The 19,401-nt window shown below is 67.4% G+C and overlaps 1 protein-coding gene and 1 long non-coding RNA gene across 2 annotated transcripts; both read right to left on the bottom strand.

Annotated features, from left to right (window-relative positions):
* Window positions 1-904: 904 nt before the first annotated feature.
* On the bottom strand, window positions 905-3,338 carry LOC142005706 (uncharacterized). Its single transcript, XR_012643110.1, has 3 exons — window positions 3,234-3,338; window positions 1,512-2,769; window positions 905-1,309 (listed from the first exon to the last, which is right to left on the bottom strand). It is a non-coding gene; the product is annotated as an uncharacterized LOC142005706 (long non-coding RNA).
* A 2,985-nt stretch (window positions 3,339-6,323) lies between these two features.
* Window positions 6,324-19,217, bottom strand: DVL2 (dishevelled segment polarity protein 2). The gene is given in 16 exon segments (XM_074983025.1): window positions 6,324-6,932; window positions 7,740-7,964; window positions 8,644-8,820; window positions 8,896-9,027; window positions 10,385-10,516; window positions 10,804-10,871; window positions 11,069-11,145; window positions 12,028-12,167; window positions 12,841-12,910; window positions 13,005-13,095; window positions 13,167-13,299; window positions 14,052-14,161; window positions 14,746-14,770; window positions 14,773-14,890; window positions 15,120-15,189; window positions 18,949-19,217. Coding segments are annotated over 16 exon segments (2,220 nt in total). The 5' UTR covers window positions 19,131-19,217; the 3' UTR covers window positions 6,324-6,462.
* Window positions 19,218-19,401: the final 184 nt, after the last annotated feature.

Below are 19,401 nucleotides of genomic sequence, written 5' to 3'. Positions count from 1 at the left end.
GCCCCTGCTGTAACCACCAGCCCCCACTGCCCTCCCAGCACCGGGGAGAGAACCCAGGAGTCCTGGCTCCCGGCCCCTGCTCTAACCACCAGCCCCCACTGCCCTCCCAGCGCCGGGGAGAGAACCCAGGAGTCCTGGCTCCCGGCCCCTGCTCTAACCACCAGCCCCCACTGCCCTTCCAGCGCCGGGGAGAGAACCCAGGAGTCCTGGCTCCCGCCCCCTGCTCTACCCACCAGCCCCCACTGCCCTCCTAGAGCCAGGGAGAGAACCCAGGAGTCCTGGCTCCCACCCCCTGCTCTACCCACCAGCCCCCACTGCCCCCCAGCGCCGGGGAGAGAACCCAGGAGTCCTGGCTCCCGGCCCCTGCTCTACCCACCAGCCCCCACTGCCCTCCCAGTGCCGGGGAGAGAACCCAGGAGTCCTGGCTCCCGGCCCCTGCTCTACCCACCAGCCCCCACTGCCCTCCCAGCGCCGGGGAGAGAACCCAGGAGTCCTGGCTCCCGCCCCCTGCTCTATCCACCAGCCCCCACTGCCCTCCTAGAGCCAGGGAGAGAACCCAGGAGTCCTGGCTCCCAGCCCCCCCTGCTCTACCCACCAGCCCCCACTGCCCTCCCAGTGCCAGGGAGAGAACCCAGGAGTCCTGGCTCCTGGCCCCCTGCTCTAACCACCAGCCCTCACTGCCCTCCCAGCGCCGGCAAGAGAACCCAGGAGTCCTGGCTCCCGGCCTCCTGCTCTAACCACCAGCCCCCACAGCACCAGGGAGAGAACCCAGGAGTCCTGGCTCCCGGCCCCCCTTGCTCCAATCCCCTCCGCCCCCCCCGCTCAAGCAGCCACGCAGGGAAGTCGAAAGACTTTAATCATCCGAAATAACAGCATTTATTATTGACAGACAAACGGGGTCAATTCAGAGCACAGCTGGGATCGGGGTCATCCCATTTCCAGGGGCGCACCTACTTGGAGGGCAGTGTTGGGGCCTCTGGATTGGGGGCCCCCCACCCCAAAACCAACAGGTGGGAGAACGTTAAGCAGCTACGGCTGGTTAAAGCTCAGCTCAATCCCTGGCAGCAAGTAGAGCCTCGTAACTCACTCTCTCTCCTTGGGGGAGCCCTTGAAACAGATAAGAGTCCCCCAAAAATCCCACTGGGTGATGACCCCACCCCTGGGAACGGCCCCCCCCAGGGTTGGGGGGTGCGGCCCCTTCCCCCCGTTACCTGCGGAGGCGCTGGGTGGCTTCCTGGGCCAGTAACCCCACGTTGCCCAGGGGGCTCTTCAAGGCCCGTTGTAACCCACGCAGCCGGTTCCCGACGCCCTGTGGGGGGCACAGTTAGAGCCGTGGGGGGCGGGGGGGACGACCTCCACCCCACAACCGGCTCCAGAGGTCCCCACCCCAAAACTGCCCCCTCCCGACACCCTCCCCCCACAGTTTTCCTCCCCAGGTGGCCTCACCCCCACCCCCACCCCTCTGAGTTACACCCCCGTCCCCCCCCCCACCCCCGGCCGCCCCCCAGCACCTGGAAGCCGTTCAGGGCGACAAAAAGCCTCAGGATTTCATTGGTGCCCTCGAAGATACGGAAACGGAGAATTCGCTCCACGCTGGCGTCCTGGGGTGCGGGGGGGGCAGCGGCTGGTGGCAGACAGACACTGACACCCAGGCAGGGAGGGAGGGGGGAGACCCCGAAACCTGGAGGGAAGGCACAAGGGGGACCCCGACACCCAGGGCAGGAGGGACCCCGAAACCTGGAGGGAAGAAACAAGGGGGACCCCGACACCCAGGGCAGGAGGGGACCCCGAAACCTGGAGGGAAGAAACAAGGGGGACCCCGACACCCAGGGCAGGAGACCGAGGGGGGACCCCAACACCTGGTGGGGGAGGTGGGGGGAGCCCCTCACTCACTTTCATGAAGCCCATTCCCCCCATGGTCTGGACACACGTGTCCGTCACCGTCCAGGCGGCTTCTTGTGGATAACAGCCCCCAGCCCTCGTTATTGTACCCCCAGCTGGCTGAGAGCCCCCCGGCTCCGGCCCCAGCCCCCCGGCCCCCCAGGAGCCTCACTGAGCCAAAGATTTTGGCGATTGCAGCTTCGGTCTGGAAATCGGTTGCTCCTGCATCCATGTTAGCGCTGATCATGTACGCCATGGACTGCGGGGAGAGCAGGCCTGAGATGCGCCCACCTCTGGGGCGGGGCAGCCGGGGACACGGGGACCCAGTGCCGAGATGCGCCCATCTCTGGGGCAGGGCAGCCGGGGACACGGGGACCCAGTGCTGAGATGCGCCCATCTCTGGGGCAGGGCAGCCGGGGACACGGGGACCCAGTGCTGAGATGCGCCCATCTCTGGGGCAGGGCAGCCGGGGACACGGGGACCCAGTGCTGAGATGCGCCCAGCTCTGGGGCGGGGCGGCTGGGGACACAGGGACCCCTTGCCCGGTGCTGAGATGCGCCCACCTCTGGGCGGGGTGACCAGTGACATGGGGACCCAGTGCCGAGATGTGCCCAGCTCTGGGGCGGGGCGGCCGGGGACACGGGAACCCCTCGCCTGGCGCCGAGATGCGCCCACCTCTGGGGCGGGGCAGCCCGGGACACAGGGACTCCTCGCCCGGCGCCGAGATGCGCCCACCTCTGGGGTGTTTGGCAGTTTAGCTGACAGCATTTCTTGCACCCAGACCCCCAGCTCAGCCTGCGTGTCCTTACCTCAGCGGCAGGGGTACTGTACGGGCAGGCCCCATGGCGCAGGAGGGTGGGGTCCGTGGGGGGTGGGGTCCCCTGAGAGCTGGGTGCAGAGGGGAGGGGGATCAGCATCAGGGCCCTATACGGGGGGAGCAGTCCCTGTATCCTCCTCCCCCACCCCACAGCACCCCCCACCTGACCCCCCACCCCACAGCTCCCCACTGAGCCCCACACCTGACCCCCGCCCCACAGCTCCCCACAGCGTCCCCCACCTGTCCCCCTGCCCCACAACTCCCCACTGCAACCCCTACCTATCCCCCCCGCCCCACAGCGCCTCCCCACCTGCTCCCCACCCCGCAGATCCCCACTGCGCCCCACACCTGTCCCCCTGCCCCACAGCTCCCCACTGCGCCCCCCACCTGGTCCTCCCCGCCCCACAGCGCCCCCCCACCTGCTCCCCACCCCGCAGATCCCCACTGCGCCCCCCACCTGTCCCCCTGCCCCACAGCTCCCCACTGCGCCCCCCACCTGTCCCCCTGCCCCACAGCTCCCCACTGCAACCCCCACCTGCTCCTCCCCGCCCCACAGCGCCCCCTACCGCGGGCGCAGGAGCCGCAGGCAGAGCCCGGGGGCCGCTCTCTCTCCCCGCATGGCCGGACCGGTGAGTGCGACCCGCCCCCGCCCCGCAAGGCCACCGGCCGGGGGGGCGGGGCGGGGCTGGTGGACGTCACCAGTGACGCGTCACCGACCCGGGGATTCCCCCTGCCCGCGCGCGCCGCTGCCAGCCCCGCCCGCTCCCCTGCATGCAAATTTGTGGTAATTTATGCAAAACAGCACCTCCCGCCCGCTGCGGTTTGATTGACAGGTGGGGGGGGGCAGGCGCCTTCCCCCGCCCAACTCAGTCAGATCAAGGACTCCCGCGCCAGGCTGCCCGGAGCCAAAATGGCCGCGAGCTCCCATTGTTCGGAAGGGGCGTGAAGCCAGTTTGCCCACACCTAAAATGGCCGACCCTCACTACTCTTCACGGAGTAGGCCCGCCAGGCTGCCCTCACCTAAAATGGCCGCCGGCCCTCATTACCCAACAGGGCAGAAGCCACCCTGCCCTCACCTAAAATGGCCAGCGACTCCCGCTCTCCAGTCGCGCACAGGCCAGCTTGCCCTCATCAAACATGGCCGCAGCTGCCCCTCTCCAATAAGGCAGAAGCCCGCCTGCCCTCATCTATAATGGCCGCCCCCTAAGTCTCCAGTCTGGGAGAATCCAGGTTGCCCTTACCTACAATGGCCGCCTTGTCCCTTTGTTCAAAGGCTGAAGGCAGGGTGCCCTCAAACAACATGGCCGCCTCCAGCCCCCGTCTCATCGCATTGTCCCCCCCATGAACTTCACCCCACTGGGACACAGGAGCCCCCCCAGCACCAGAAAACTCCTTAAACCCCCCACCCAGCGCCTGCTCCCTTAGCCCCACAGCAGTCAAGGGAGCCCAGCCCCTGCTCTAACCACCAGCCCCCACTGCCCTCCCAGCGCCGGGGAGAGAACCCAGGAGTCCTGGCTCCCACCCCCTGCTCTAACCACCAGCCCCCACTGCCCTCCCAGCGCCGGGGAGAGAACCCAGGAGTCCTGGCTCCCACCCCTGCTCTAACCACCAGCCCCCACTGCCCTCCCAGCGCCGGGGAGAGAACCCAGGAGTCCTGGCTCCCGCCCCCTGCTCTGACCACCAGCCCCCACTGCCCTCCCAGCGCCGGGGAGAGAACCCAGGAGTCCTGGCTCCCGCCCCCTGCTCTAACCACCAGCCCCCACTGCCCTCCCAGCGCCGGGGAGAGAACCCAGGAGTCCTGGCTCCCACCCCCTGCTCTGACCACCAGCCCCCACTGCCCTCCCAGCGCCGGGGAGAGAACCCAGGAGTCCTGGCTCCCACCCCTGCTCTAACCACCAGCCCCCACTGCCCTCCCAGTGCCGGGGAGAGAACCCAGGAGTCCTGGCTCCCACCCCCTGCTCTAACCACCAGCCCCCACTGCCCTCCCAGTGCCGGGGAGAGAACCCAGGAGTCCTGGTTCCCGGCCTCTGCTCTAACCACCGGCCCCCACTGCCCTCCCAGCGCCGGGGAGAGAACCCAGGAGTCCTGGCTCCCACCCCCTCCTCTAACCACCAGCCCCCACTGCCCCCCAGCGCCAGGGAGAGAACCCAGGAGTCCTGGCTCCCACCCCCTGCTCTACCCACCAGCCCCCACTGCCCTCCCAGCGCCAGGGAGAGAACCCAGGAGTCCTGGCTCCCACCCCCTGCTCTACCCACCAGCCCCCACTGCCCTCCCAGCGCCAGGGAGAGAACCCAGGAGTCCTGGCTCCCACCCCTGCCCTACCCACCATCCCCCACTGCCCCCCAGCGCCAGGGAGAGAACCCAGGAGTCCTGGCTCCCACCCCCTGCTCTAACCACCAGCCCCCACTGCCCTCCCAGCGCCGGGGAGAGAACCCAGGAGTCCTGGCTCCCACCCCCTGCTCTGACCACCAGCCCCCACTGCCCTCCCAGCGCCGGGGACAGAACCCAGGAGTCCTGGCTCCCAGCCCCTGCTCTGACCACCAGCCCCCAACAATAGAGAGAACCCAGGAGTCCTGGCTCCCAGCCCCCCACTCTCAACCCCATGTTCCCAAGCCTCTCACCTCGGGGCCGCGTGCCTGACAGCCCTGGCCTCACTGCTGCCCGCCTCAGTTTCCCAAGAAGCTGCTCCCCAACCCCCCCACCCCCGTGCTGCAGTCCGGCGCGCCTCCTTTCTGAGCCGTTTTCCTCCTCCGGTGGGCTTTTATTTCATGCTTTCGCCGTTCGGGACACCACAGCGGGAAACAATAAATACATCATTCCTGACCGGATTCCACCTCTGGGAGCCGGGGGGGACGCTGCTCCTGAAAGGGGGACCCCCAGCCCCAGTGACGGGGGACAGCTAGTCTATAAAGGTGGCTGAAAAAGGGGGGGAACCCCCCCGTAAGGGTGCGCCAGGAAGGGTATAATTGAGCGCTTCTTCTGCGGGGGGAGACACCCCTCCGATACTGGACCCCAATGAGGCGAGTTTGGGGGCGAAGGAGAAGATGGAGGGTGGCAATAAATAAAAACGACCTTCCAAAAACTCTCCGTTTTTTGGGTTTTTTTTTTTAATACGAAGCACGTTTAGAAAAATGTCTCCAAAAAGTGTATTTCTTTTTTTTTTTTGTAAAAATCAGTATTAAAAAAGTTACAAAACCAGGATCTTTCGGGAAGAAAAAATAACCATCTGTGGGGGCAGGGCCGGGGGCCCGTCCCCGGGAGGGGAGCGTGTTTTCGGGAGAGTACCGTCGAAAACGGGGGCGGCCCGGGCGCCCGGCGGTGGGTCACGGGAGGCCACGGCCCGGGCGGGAAGAGAAGACCGAGCCACGTGGGCGGGGGAGACGTGGTTAACGGAGAGCCTGGGGTATCCACGATGGAGGACAGCCACGTGACCGCAGGCGGCCGAGAAGCCGGTGGTGGGATGCCCAGAAGTCTCCGAGGCCGCAGGCCACGTGGCGGGAGGGCCGGACCCCGGCGACCCTGGAAGGCGCTGGGGCGAAAAGTCAGCTCGGGTGAAGGCCGCCTCCGGGGAAGAGGCCGGCGATGAGGGGAAACCGAGGCCCGGCCTTGGCCCAGGCAGGCTCGGCACCGGCCGCAGAGCCAGGGGGCTTCACGGCACCACCGGAGGACGCCGCCGCGGCGTGCAAAGGCGCCGAGGAAGGCGCGCTGGCGGGTGGCTCTGGTGGCCCGGACGGGGGCCACGCGGGCGAGGGCAGGCCGGGGAGTCACATGACGTCGACGAAGAACTCGCTGGGGTTGCCCATGGCCATGTGGAAGGACTGGCGGCTGGCGGTCAGCTCCGGGGGCACCGAGGCCAGGTCGCGGACCGGGGGAGCGCCGGGGGGCTGCACGGAGGCGGCGCCGGGGGGCACCATCATAACCATCATGGGGTTGTAGGGCAAGGGCACGCCGGGGGGGCCGTAGGAGTGGAGGGAGTGGTGGGAGCGGGTGCCGCTCACCAGGCTGTGGTGGCTGCGAGGGGGGGCCCCGCCCCCTGGCTCGGCCACGCCCCCCGCGGGGGTGGGGCCTCCCGTGGCCCCGCCCCCTGGCTCGGCCCGCCTCAGGCTGCTGCGGGTGGAGTACTCTGATTCGCTGCCGCTGCCCGACTTCGATTCGGGGGCCCCCTTCTCGTCCTTGGCCTTCCCCCGGCTCCCCCCGCCCCCGTCGCTCCGGTTCGACCCGCTGCTCCGGCTCCCTGGAACCACACGGGGGCAGGGGGGGAGTTGGACGCTCCAAAATCCACAGGCCAAACCCAGGAGTCCTGGCTCCCGGCCCCACCCCCCAAACCACCAGCCCCCACTGCCCTCCCAGCGCCGGGGAGAGAACCCAGGAGTCCTGGCTCCCACCCCCTGCTCTAACCACCAGCCCCCACTGCCCTCCCAGCGCCGGGGAGAGAACCCAGGAGTCCTGGCTCCCACCCCCTGCTCTAACCACCAGCCCCCACTGCCCTCCCAGCGCCGGGGAGAGAACCCAGGAGTCCTGGCTCCCACCTCCCTGCTCTAACCACCAGCCCCCACTGCCCTCCCAGCACCAGGGAGAGAACCCAGGAGTCCTGGCTCTCGGCCCCACCCCCCAAACCACCAGCCCCCACGGCCCTCCCAGCGCCGGGGAGAGAACCCAGGAGTCCTGGCTCCCACCTCCCTGCTCTAACCACCAGCCCCCACTGCCCTCCCAGCACCAGGGAGAGAACCCAGGAGTCCTGGCTCCCACCCCCTGCTCTAACCACCAGCCCCCACCGCCCTCCCAGCACCAGGGAGAGAACCCAGGCGTCCTGGCTCCCACCTCCCTGCTCTAACCACCAGCCCCCACTGCCCTCCCAGCGCCAGGGAGAGAACCCAGGAGTCCTGGCTCCCACCTCCCTGCTCTAACCACCAGCCCCCACTGCCCTCCCAGCACCAGGGAGAGAACCCAGGAGTCCTGGCTCCCACCCCCTGCTCTAACCACCAGCCCCCACTGCCCTCCCAGCACCAGGGAGAGAACCCAGGCGTCCGGGGCATCTCACCCTCGCTGTGCTGGCTGCCGGCACTGCCCACACCGTAGCTGTAGGAGGAGAGCTCGTGGTAGGGCGGAGGCTGCGTGCTGTAGGGGTGGGGGGCCGGGTACTGGTAGGAGAAGGTGGGCATTAGAGGCCAGGGCGTGGCCCCGGGCAGGGGGAGAGGCGCCAGCGTGTCCTGGTCCGAGGCCCCGCTGGAGCCGTCGTTGTCGTTGAGAGACAAGTTGGCCATGTCTGGAAGGCAGAGACGGGAGGTCAGAGATACGCCCCAGCTGTTACCCCCCATGGGCCAAGGGCAGGACTGGCTGGCTCAGGGGGTAGGAATGGGGCAGGGCCTGGCCCCTCTGGGGTGCCGGCTCCCCCCGGCCCAGGGCAGGACTGGCTGGCTCAGGGGGTGGGAATGGGGCAGGGCCTGGCCCCTCCAGGGGCGCCGGCTCCCCCGGCCCAGGGCAGGGCTGGCTGGTTCAGCGGCAGGGAATGGGGCAGGGCCTGGCCCCTCCAGGGGCGCCGGCTCCCCCGGCCCAGGGCAGGACTGGCTGGCTCAGGGGGTGGGAATGGGGCAGGGTCTGTCCCCTCCAGGGGCGCCGGCTCCCCCGGCCCGGGGCAGGACTGGCTGGCTCAGGGGGTGGGAATGGGGCAGGGCCTGGCCCCTCCAGGGGCGCCGGCTCCCCCGGCCCGGGGCAGGACTGGCTGGCTCAGGGGCAGGGAATGGGGCAGGGTCTGTCCCCTCCAGGGGCGCCGGCTCCCCCGGCCCGGGGCAGGACTGGCTGGCTCAGCGGCAGGGAATGGGGCAGGGCCTGGCCCCTCCAGGGGCGCCGGCTCCCCCGGCCCAGGGCAGGGCTGGCTGGCTCAGCGGCAGGGAATGGGGCAGGGCTGGCCGGCTCAGGGCCCCCGGCTGTGGGGGGCGGCTCACAGTTCTCGCAGCCCCGCAGGTCGCCGAAGACGTAGTAGCACTGCTCCGAGAAGGTGATTTTGTTCACCGTGTGCCGGATGAAGCCGGCCTTCAGCAGGTTGCTGGCGTACTTCCGCGCCTCCCGCCGGTCCTGGAAGCCCTCCACGTGGTGATACAGCCAGTCCACCACGTCCGAGCCTGGCGGGGCAGGGAGCCGTCAGCGGGGGGGGCGGGGCGAGGTGGGGCGCCGGGGGGCGGGGGGCCGGCACGTACCCAGGAAGGCGTTGGGGATGGTGATTTTCAGCCACATGCGGTCGCGCACCTCCAGCCCCGACTCGGGCGAGGCCATGGCCTTGGTCACCGACGCCATGTCCGTGTGGATTGAGAGGTTGAAGTCGTCAAAGCCTGCCGAGACGGGCACCATGGGGCAGAGCTGGGGGGCGCCGGCTCCTTCCGGCCCAGGCCAGGGCCGGCCGGCTCGGGGGGCAGGACCGGTCGGCTGTGGGGGGTGGCAGGGAATGGGGCAGGACCGGCCGGCTGGGGGGGCAGGGAATGGGGAGGACCGGCTGGTTGGGGGGAAGGGAATGGGGCAGGACCGGCCGGCTGGGGGGGAAGGGAATGGGGCAGGACCGGCCGGCTGGGGCGGGGGCAGGGAATGGGGCAGGACCGGCCGGCTGGGGGGGCAGGGAATGAGGCAGGACCGGCCGGCTGGGGGGCAGGGAATGGGGCAGGACCGGCCGGCTGGGGGGGCAGGGAATGGGGCAGGACCGGCCGGCTGGGGGGGCAGGGAATGGGGCAGGACCGGCCAGCTGGGGGGGGCAGGGAATGGGGCAGGACCGGCCGGCTGGGGGGGGCAGGGAATGGGGCAGGACCGGCCGGCTGGGGGGGAAGGGAACGGGGCAGGACCGGCCGGCTGGGGGGAAAGGGAATGGGGCAGGACCGGCCGGCTGGGGGGGGCAGGGAATGGGGCAGGACCGGCCGGCTGGGGGGGAAAGGGAATGGGGCAGGACCGGCCGGCTGGGGGGAAAGGGAATGGGGCAGGACCGGCCGGCTGGGGGGGAAAGGGAATGGGGCAGGACCGGCCGGCTGGGGGGGGCAGGGAATGGGGCAGGACCGGCCGGCTGGGGGGGAAGGGAACGGGGCAGGACCGGCCGGCTGGGGGGCAGGGAACGGGGCAGGACCGGCCGGCTGGGGGGGGCAGGGAACGGGGCAGGACCGGCCGGCTGGGGGGGGCAGGGAATGGGGCAGGACCGGCCGGCTGCGGGGGAAGGGAACGGGGCAGGACCGGCCGGCTGGGAGGGGCAGGGAATGGGGCAGGACCGGCCGGCTGGGGGTGGGCAGGGAATGGGGCAGGACCGGCCGGCTGGGGGGCAGGGAACGGGGCAGGACCGGCCGGCTGGGGGGGGGGCAGGGAATGGGGCAGGACCGGCCGGCTGGGGGGGGCAGGGAATGGGGCAGGACCGGCCGGCTGGGGGGGGGCAGGGAATGGGGCAGGACCGGCCGGCTGGGGGGGGCAGGGAATGGGGCAGGACCGGCCGGCTGGTGGGGGCAGGGAATGGGGCAGGACCGGCCGGCTGGGGGGGGGCAGGGAATGGGGCAGGACCGGCCGGCTGGGGGGGGCAGGGAATGGGGCAGGACCGGCCGGCTGGGGGGCAGGGAATGGGGAGGACCGGCTGGCTGTGGGGAAGGGAATGGGGCAGGACCGGCCGGCTGGGGGGCAGGGAATGGGGCAGGACCGGCCGGCTGGGGGGGCGCTACTCACGCTGGGTCTCGACGGAGCTGCCAGAGGTGATGGTGCTCATGGAGGTGGTGCCGGGGAAGGCAGCGAAGGCCCCGGTGAGGGCGGCCGAGTGGGAGACCCAGGCGGCCGGGTCGATGGGCTGAATGGGTTCGTCTGGCGGGCGGGGGGAAGACCGAGTCGGCTCCGGAAAGGCCTCCCCTGTCCCCCACCCGCCCCCGCATCGCCCCAGACCTCAGGGACCGAGGGAGTCCGGGTGCTGCGTGTTCACACGCGCCTCGGCGTGCGCAAAATTCGTTCCGCACCAAGGGCGGGAAAGAAGAGAGAACGTTGCTGCTCCCCCAGAGACCGCGGCTGGGAGCTGAAATGAGTCCGAGGGGCCAAACGTTCCCACCCCGAACGCCCAGGCCAGGGGCAGCACCGGCCTGGCCTTCGGTACTTACTCCGGGGCAGCGTGAAGTAGCCCTGGGGAGACGGGTCCCAGCACTTGGCCACTGTCAGCACGATCGGGCTGCAGGAGAGAGAGGGGGAAGGTGGAACCCAGAGCTTGCCCGACGCCGAGCTGCGCCCACCTCGAGGGTGGGGCGGCCGGTGACGCGGGGACCCCTCGCCCGGCGCCCTGGTGACCTTGTGATGCACACAACTCTGGTTTTCTCAGCAGCCCGGTTCACCCCACCCCATCCGACGAGGGCAGGAGCCCCTGCTCACCCCGGCTTGTGGACGATCTCTCTCAAGACTCGGACGGCGTCATCGTTGCTCATGTTCTCAAAGTTAATGTCGTTCACCTGCCGAGAAAGCACCCCCTGAACAGAGCTGACCCAGTGCTGGGTGGAGCAGCAACGGACGGTTCTCTCCCCGGCGCTGGGAGGGCAGTGGGGGCTGGTGGTTAGAGCAGGGGGTGGGAGCCAGGACTCCTGGGTTCTCTCCCCGGCGCTGGGAGGGCAGTGGGGGCTGGTGGTTAGAGCAGGGGGTGGGAGCCAGAACTCCTGGGTTCTCTCCCCGGCGCTGGAAGGGCAGTGGGGGCTGGTGGTTAGAGTAGGGGGTGGGAGCCAGGACTCCTGGGTTCTCTCCCTGCAGCTGGGAGGGCAGTGGGGGCTGGTGGTTAGAGCAGGGGGTGGGAGCCAGGACTCCTGGGTTCTCTCCCCAGCACTGGGAGGGCAGTGGGGGCTGGTGGTCAGAGCAGGGGGCGGGAGCCAGGACTCCTGGGTTCTCTCCCCGGCACTGGGAGGGCAGTGGGGGCTGGTGGTTAGAGCAGGGGGTGGGAGCCAGGACTCCTGGGTTCTCTCCCCGGCGCTGGGAGGGCAGTGGGGGCTGGTGGTTAGAGCAGGGGGTGGGAGCCAGGACTCCTGGGTTCTCTCCCCGGCGCTGGGAGGGCAGTGGGGGCTGGTGGTTAGAGCAGGGGGTGGGAGCCAGGACTCCTGGGTTCTCTCCCCGGCGCTGGGAGGGCAGTGGGGGCTGGTGGTTAGAACAGGGGCCGGGAGCCAGGACTCCTGGGTTCTCTCCCCAGCAGTGGAAGGGCAGCGGGTATTAAGGGAAGAAGAGGCTCACAGAGCCACCCCCCATCTCAGTGTGGGGAACAGGGTTCCCAGCCCCCTTATGTCATTTTCCCCACCAAGTACTGATCTGCTCCCCCGCAGCCGGGGACCCGGGGCGGGGAGGGGGCGGACCTGGAGCAGCATGTCCCCCGGCTCGATGCGCCCGTCGGCCGCCACGGCGCCCCCCTTCATGATGGAGCCGATGTAGATGCCGCCGTCCCCCCGCTCGTTGCTCTGCCCCACGATGGAGATGCCCAGAAAGTTGTACTTCTCTGCGGGGGTGGGGAAAGGGGCACAGGGTCAGGAAGTGGGACACCCCCCCACCCACTTGGAACCTTCCTCTCGCTCCCTTACTACCCCCCCACCCACTTGGAACTTTCCTGTCACTCCCTCACCCCACCCCCACCCACTTGGACTCTTCCACTCACTCCTCTCCCTGCTTGGCACCTTCCATTCTCTTCCACTCCTTCTTGTATTTTCCACCACCCCCCCCAAACACGCCCAACTTGGAATCTTCCACTCCTGCCCACCCACACAGCTCTCTTCTTGGCAGCTCCCGTTTCCCTCTTGCCACCTCCATCCTTCCCAGTTGGATTCTTCCATTCAACACCCCCCCCCCCCCGCCAATCCACATGGCATCTTCCCCTCCCCTCCCCATTTGGAATCTTCCATTCTCTTCCTCTCTCTCTCTCTCTCCCATAGCCTCCCTGTTTCCCCCCCCATACCCATTCCCAACTTGGAGCCTTCCATTTTCACTCCCCCCCAGCTGTGTACTTGGAATGTCCCATCCTCTCGCACCCCCCCCCCTTCTTCCCCACTTGGAATGTTCCATTTCCCCCCCACCAATTTCTGGTCTGAGCTCTATATTGCTTCCTCCCACCCCCCAACCTTACTCCAAACTCCTCCCTGTCCCCCCAGCCCCACTCTGCCCCCCCCCGGCCTTACCCATGTTGAGCGTCACGGTGATGATATTCAGGGACATGGTGGAGTCGGTGACGCTGCTGAAGGAGGAGGCCTGCAACGGGGGGAGTGGGGGGGGGGGGGATCAGTGGGGCACAGGCCATGCGCCCCCCCGGTCCCCCCTCCCCGGCTCGGGGCCGGGCCCTTACCCGCTCCAGGCGCGGGGGACGCTGCTTCCGCCGCCGGCGGTGGCGTTTCAGGAGCCGGGAGGGGCTGGTCTGCTCCGTGGAGCTGCTGAATCTGGGGGGCAGCAGAGGTCAATCGCCCTGTTCCCCTGCCCCCCCACCCCCCCACCGGGCCCCGCCCCCCACCTGCTCATGGTGTCGTCGTCCTCGGAGTCGCACAGGCTGGTGGTCTCCAGCTCGCTCGTCAGCAAGGTGGAGGAGCTCTCGTAGCCGGCCAGGTGCCGCTGCAGCCGCGACTGCCCGTTCAGCCGGTGCCCGCCTGGGGGCGGGGGCGGCAGGGGCAGGAGACTGAGTGACAGCCCCACTGCCCCTCCCAGCACCGGGGAGAGAACCCAGGAGTCCTGGCTCCCACACCCTGCTCTGACCACCAGCCCCCACTGCCCCTCCCAACACCAGGGAGAGAACCCAGGAGTCCGGGCTCCCACCCCCTGCTCTAACCACCAGCCCCCACTGCCCTCCCAGCGCCGGGGAGAGAACCCAGGAGTCCTGGCTCCCACCCCCTGCTCTAACCACCAACCCCCACTGCCCTCCCAGCGCCGGGGAGAGAACCCAGGAGTCCTGGCTCCCGGCCCCTGCTGTACCCACCAGCCCCCACTGCCCTCCCAGCGCTGGGGAGAGAACCCAGGAGTCCTGGCTCCCAGCCCCTGCTCTAACCACCAGCCCCCACTGCCCTCCCAGTGCCAGGGAGAGAACCCAGGAGTCCTGGTTCCCACCCCCTGCTCTAACCACCAGCCCCCACTGCCCCCCAGTGCCAGAGAGAGAACCCAGGAGTCCTGGCTCCCACCCCCTGCTCTAACCACCAGCCCCCACTGCCCTCCCAGCACTGGGAGAGAACCCAGGAGTCCTGGCTCCCGCCCCCTGCTCTAACCACCAGCCCCCACTGCCCTCCCAGCACCGGGGAGAGAACCCAGGAGTCCTGGCTCCCGGCCCCTGCTCTAACCACCAGCCCCCACTGCCCTCCCAGCACCGTGGAGAGAACCCAGGCGCTGGGGCTGGTTCGGGGCCTCTCACCACCATGCTCTGTGCTCTCCCGGCGCCGCGACCTCTCCCTCCGCAGTGACACGACCGACTCCATCTCCGTTTCATGGTCCAGGTTCTCCCGGCTGCCCGAGACGTTGGGGCTGCAGAGACCCAGGGCTGGTTACACCGGGGTTCTGTGGCTGCCGCCCCTCCAACCAACGGGAGGCAGACCCTTCCACCCCTCTCCGGCTTCCATTTGTGGACTCTTCCAAAGCCAGGCTCCCACCCTCTCCCCCACCACTTGCTAACGGTCCCTTAAACCTCCCCGCATTTTGTAAGTGGACTCTTCCTATCTGACCAATTGCAACACTGGTCTGGGGGTTATGGCAGATTATGTTCCTCTCCCCGCCGTCCTGGCAAATGGGCTCACCCACTCCCCCTGCTTATTGGCAAATAGACTCTTCCACCCCGCTTATTGGCAGGTGGACTCTTCCACACCACCCCTGCTTATTGGCAAGTGGACTCTTCCACCCATTCACTTTAAACACTCCCCCCCAGCCCACTATTACAAGTGAACTCTTCCACCCCATGCACAAGATTTAACCCCACGCCCTCCCCCGTACTGCAGATGGACTCTTCCACCTGACACAGGGCACCCCCCAATACTGGAAGATGGACTCTTCCACCCCCAATGCACACCCCCGCCATCCTGGGAGGTGGACCATTCCTTAAACCCCATACTCACTGGAAGGAGGGGGGTCGAGAGTCCCAATACCGCTGGTCCGTTCCACGGGCAGCGGCGGCAGGGGGGGCGGTGGCGGGGAGGGCTCCGGTCGGGTCTCCACGGGGGCGGGCACCGGCTCGGGCTGGGGCGTCTCGGAAGACACCAACTTTTTTGGGGGGGCGGAGGAGGGGAGAGAAGATGCGTGAACGGACTTGGACTCAACCACGGTCCCCAAGCCAGATCCCCCCCCTCTTCATAAATAGCGTGAACTGGGTGAGGGGAGGAACCATTCCTAGGCCGGGGGGGGAGTGGGGGGAATGGTACGATCCAGGGCAGCAGGCCAGATACCGGGCTAGATGGGCCCGGTGCGGGGCGGGCACCCCACGCTCTCTTACCCAGGAGACGACTCTCCCGTTGAAACAGGGCAGCTTTGCGTTGTCGTCCGAAATCTCCTCTTTCACCACCCTACAGCGGAGAGAAAGGGCAACAGATTAGAGCAGATGGATATACAGACATCCCTTGCCCGGCGCAGAGATGCGACCGCCTCTGGAGGGGTGGAGGGGGACGGAGCCGGCCGCGTATAGGGCGCCGAGACACGGCCACCTCCGCGGAAGGTGAGAGAGGGATCCCTGAGGTGGTACGGAAACGCAGCCGCCTCTGGGGTGGGACATGAGGGCCACTGAACAGCCACCTAATACAGCAATTCGATTTGTACAGCGCCTAGCATAACGAGATCCCAGCCCCTGGCCCTTTACACATACAGGAGGCGGGAGGGAATTTTGGGAGACTGGGATTGGCCACGGTCGGCAGACGGGATACTGGGCTGGATGGACCTTTGGTCTGACCCAGTATGGCCATTCTTATGTTCTAATAAACTCAGCCAGGATATTGGAGATGAAATCCCTGCGAAGACATACGGGCGAATTTTCAGGCCTGTGAGAAATACCGCCACAAGATTTACCATCGTCCGCCAGCTCTGGAGATTTCAATCGGCACCAACGAAAAGGTCAAATTCAGATGAGCAGAGGCCGAGGTCTGCGTTTGAAACCAGCGGCAAGCAAGTTTAGGGTTCCCCAACACACACATCAAAACATTTACGTTCGCCCTTCTGTATTTATTCCGTTTCAAATGACTTAGCCACTTCCCCGGCCACGACGACGGTTTCCGTTCTCCCTTTCTGACCGCCGTCACGGTCCTCCTTCGGAAACCGCCGCCTGCATTTGCTCTGGTTTTCGTGGCGCTTAACCCCAAACCTGCAGAGAACGCGATTTGTGGATCATGAAACATCAAACCTGCCGCGTTTCGGGAACAAAATTTCTCTTCTCCTGGGCAAAAAAAAGAGCTGCAGGTCCTTGGCAGTTTCCACAGATTTCAGGGGTTTCCAGTTATGATTATGACCCAATATTTAAATGTTGGCTTGAAAAAATAAACCTAGATTTCTATAGGTACGTGATAGTAAACGTCCATTTCACCCCCTATAGATAACAACAAAAAGTTATGGAAAACAGAAGAAATAAGATTCCTGAGAATCGGTTTCGTGAAGGCTGGTTACTGCGTCTTTTCCGACATGTGATGCTGTGCGCGTTTCCATGGTTACGAAGCTTGAAATCTCTCCCCCTCGCTGTCGTTAAAAGAATTAATACCGGGTCTGCCCCCAAAACTCCCCGCGACTGCTAAAGTTCGAGCCCATAAAGAGAATAAAATCCAGGCTTCAAACCCGCGATGGCAGAAAGTTATAATCGACCGTTTACAAAACCAAAAAAGTTAACGGCGCGTTTTCCGGCTGGGGCGAGAACAGATAAGCTCAGCCGCAAATCTTGCGGCGCCTTTGGAAACTGAACGTTGCCGAAAAGCCTTCGCCGCTCACAAACGTGAAATCTTTCGGGCCTCCTTGAAGAGGACTGGATTCACTGGGGGAAGAGCTTGCGGAGGGAAAACCAGCTTTGCCCGCCGGGCCTGAGGATGAGGCCCAAATAAGTCGTTGCTACCGATACAGACCGATGCGGCTGATGACTGCGATGCGGCAGCGTGTCGTCGAATCGGAGAACGCCAGGACTAGAAGGGAGCTCGGGAGGCCATTGAGTCCAGCCCCCTGCCCCAATGGCAGGACCAAGTAGCGTCTAAACCATCCCTGATAGACGTTTATCAAACCTGTCCTTAAATATCTCCAGCGATGGAGATCCCACGACCTCCCCAGGCGATTTATTCCGCTGTTTTGCCACCCTGACAGGCAGGAACGTTTTCCTCACATCCAGCCTCAACCTTCCTTGCTGCAGTTTAAACCCGTTGCCTCTTGTTCTATCCTCAGCGGCCAAGTTTTCTCCCGCCTCCTTATGGCACCCGTTTAGATACCTGAAAAACGCTCTCACGTCCCCCCTCAATCTTCTCTTTTCCAAACTGAACAAGCCCAATTCTTCCAGCCTTTCTTCAGAGCTCACGTTCTCCAGCCCTTTGATCGTTCTTGTCGCTCTTTTCTGGACCCTCTCTGATTCCTCCACCTCTTCCTCGACCGGCAGTGCCCGGAACGGGCCACAAAACTGCAACCGAGGCCTACCCAGCGCAGAGTGGAGGGGAACAACGGCTCGTCGGGTCTCGCTCACAACTCTCCTGTGAATGCATCCCAGCACCCCGTTTCCTTTTGCTGCAACAACTCAGATTGCACCGACGACCCCCGGATCCCTTTCTGCCACCCTCCTTCGGCAAGCCTGAAAGGGCCGCCACCAGTGTTCCTGGTCCGTGACCCGTTTGTACGACCGATCAGGAATCCCAGCGCCTGTCAGCTCGTCAGCAGAGCGCCGCAGAGAGGTTCTGTTTTACTCTAGGTGGTGCAACGCGCCCGGGGCGTGCATAAAGTTATTCCCCACACAAAATGGGGGTAAAAAAATCTATCCAGGAAGGGGAAATAATTCGGAAGTATTTTGCTACAAGCCCCTAATTTGGGCCCTGGTGGGGGGATGTTTAAAATCCACCCCCCAACCCACCTCAAAGGTTTTGGAATAATTAACCCATGAAAATTATGCAAAAGCATCTAAACTAGCCAAGCCTTACTGGGCAACCCTGGCTGCAAAACGCGAGCAGCGGAGATAGGGCTGGCCTGGGGTTAACGACTAACGCCCTCGTCACGAGAGGGAGCGCAGGAAAGAAATGGAAAAGGTTTTGGGGTGACAGGACGGCCGCAGACGACACCCCGTACATGCAGACACCCCCCCCACCGTGTAGCTGTACATGGGGGGAGGGGCGGCGGGGGAGGAACGGGGTCCCGCAGGGGGAGGGGAAGGAGGAGTGGGGAGAGACGGGGTCCCACGGGGGGAGGGGCAGGAGAGGTGGGGACTGGAGGGGTTCCGCGAGGGAGGGTGCAGGCGGGACCCCGCAAGGGGAGGGGCGGAGCGGGGAGGGGCGGGGCGGGGTCCCGCGGGGGGGAGGGACGCTGGGGGTGGGGTGGGGAGGGAGGGGGGTGGTAGGGGCGGGGTCCCGCAGGGGGACAGGCGGTGGGGAAAGGGCGGGGCCACCGGGGGATGGACGGGAGGGGAGGAGTCCCGCATGGGAGGTGCGGTGGGGGCGGGGTGGGAGGGGCGGGGTCCCGCGGCGGGAGGGGCGGTGGGGGGCGGGGCAGGGTCCCGCCGGGGGGGGGGGGGGAGATGCTGGGGGAGGGGCAGAAGGGGCAGTGGGGGGCGGGGCCCCGCGGGGGGCGGGGCGGTGGGGGTGGGCAGGGAGACGCTGGGGGAGGGGCGGAGCGGGGTCCCGCGAGGGAGGGGCGGTGGGGGCGGGGCGGGCCCCGCGGGGGGAGGGACAGGGGCGGGGCGAGGTCCCGCGGGGAGAGGGAGGCTGGGGCAGTAGGGGCGGGGCGGGGCCCCGCGGGGGGAGGGTCGCTGGGGGAGGGGCAGGAGGGGCGGTTAGGGGCGGGGCCCCGCGGGGGGAAGGGCAGGAGGGGCGGGGCCCCGCGGGGACAGGGGCGGTGGGGGCGGGGCGGGGGCGGGGCCCCGCGGGGGGAGGACAGGGGCGGGGCGAGGTCCCGCGGGGGGAGGGCAGGATCGGTGGGGGCGGGGCGGGGGCCCCGCGGGGGGAGGGTCGCTGGGGGAGGGCAGGAGGGGCGGTTAGGGGCGGGGCCCCGCGGGGGGAGGGGCGGTGGGGGAGGGGCGGTTAGGGGCGGGGCCCCGCGGGGGGGGAGGGGCGGTTAGGGGCGGGGCCCCGCGGGGGGAGGGGCGGTTAGGGGCGGGGCCGCACCCGAAGTCCTGGTCCACGCTCTTGAAGAAGTACTTGGCGCCGGGGCGGCCGAGCGCGGCCTTGACGTGCCCCAGCGTGAGGCGCTCGGCGGGCAGCGGCAGCTTCACCAGGTACGGGGTCTCCTCCTCGTCCAGGTGGTAGATCACCTTGGTCTCGCCCGCCCCCCCCGCCGCCGCCGCCATGGTACCGCCCGCGCCGGACGCGAACGAATCAAGCCCGCCCCCGGCAACGGCCCCGGCGCGCGCGACGGCCCCTCGCTGACCCGGCCCCGCCCCTCCCCAACCCGACGCTGGCGCGCGGCGCGCTTGCGTCACAGACGCGGCGTCGGCTCACCCGCTACCCCCCCCCCACCGGTCACGTGAGAGAGACGGGGTTGTGGGGGGGGGGGGGCGGGGGAGAGAAGAGAACGCCGCGCGGGACCGCCCCGCGCGCGACGCAGCGGGCTGCCGTTAG

Source organism: Carettochelys insculpta, chromosome 34, assembly GCF_033958435.1.
Source record: "Carettochelys insculpta isolate YL-2023 chromosome 34, ASM3395843v1, whole genome shotgun sequence".
NCBI classification, from domain to species: Eukaryota; Metazoa; Chordata; order Testudines; family Carettochelyidae; genus Carettochelys; species Carettochelys insculpta.
Note: the sequence above shows the minus strand (reverse complement) of the source record. Positions and strands in the feature narration are given on the sequence as shown.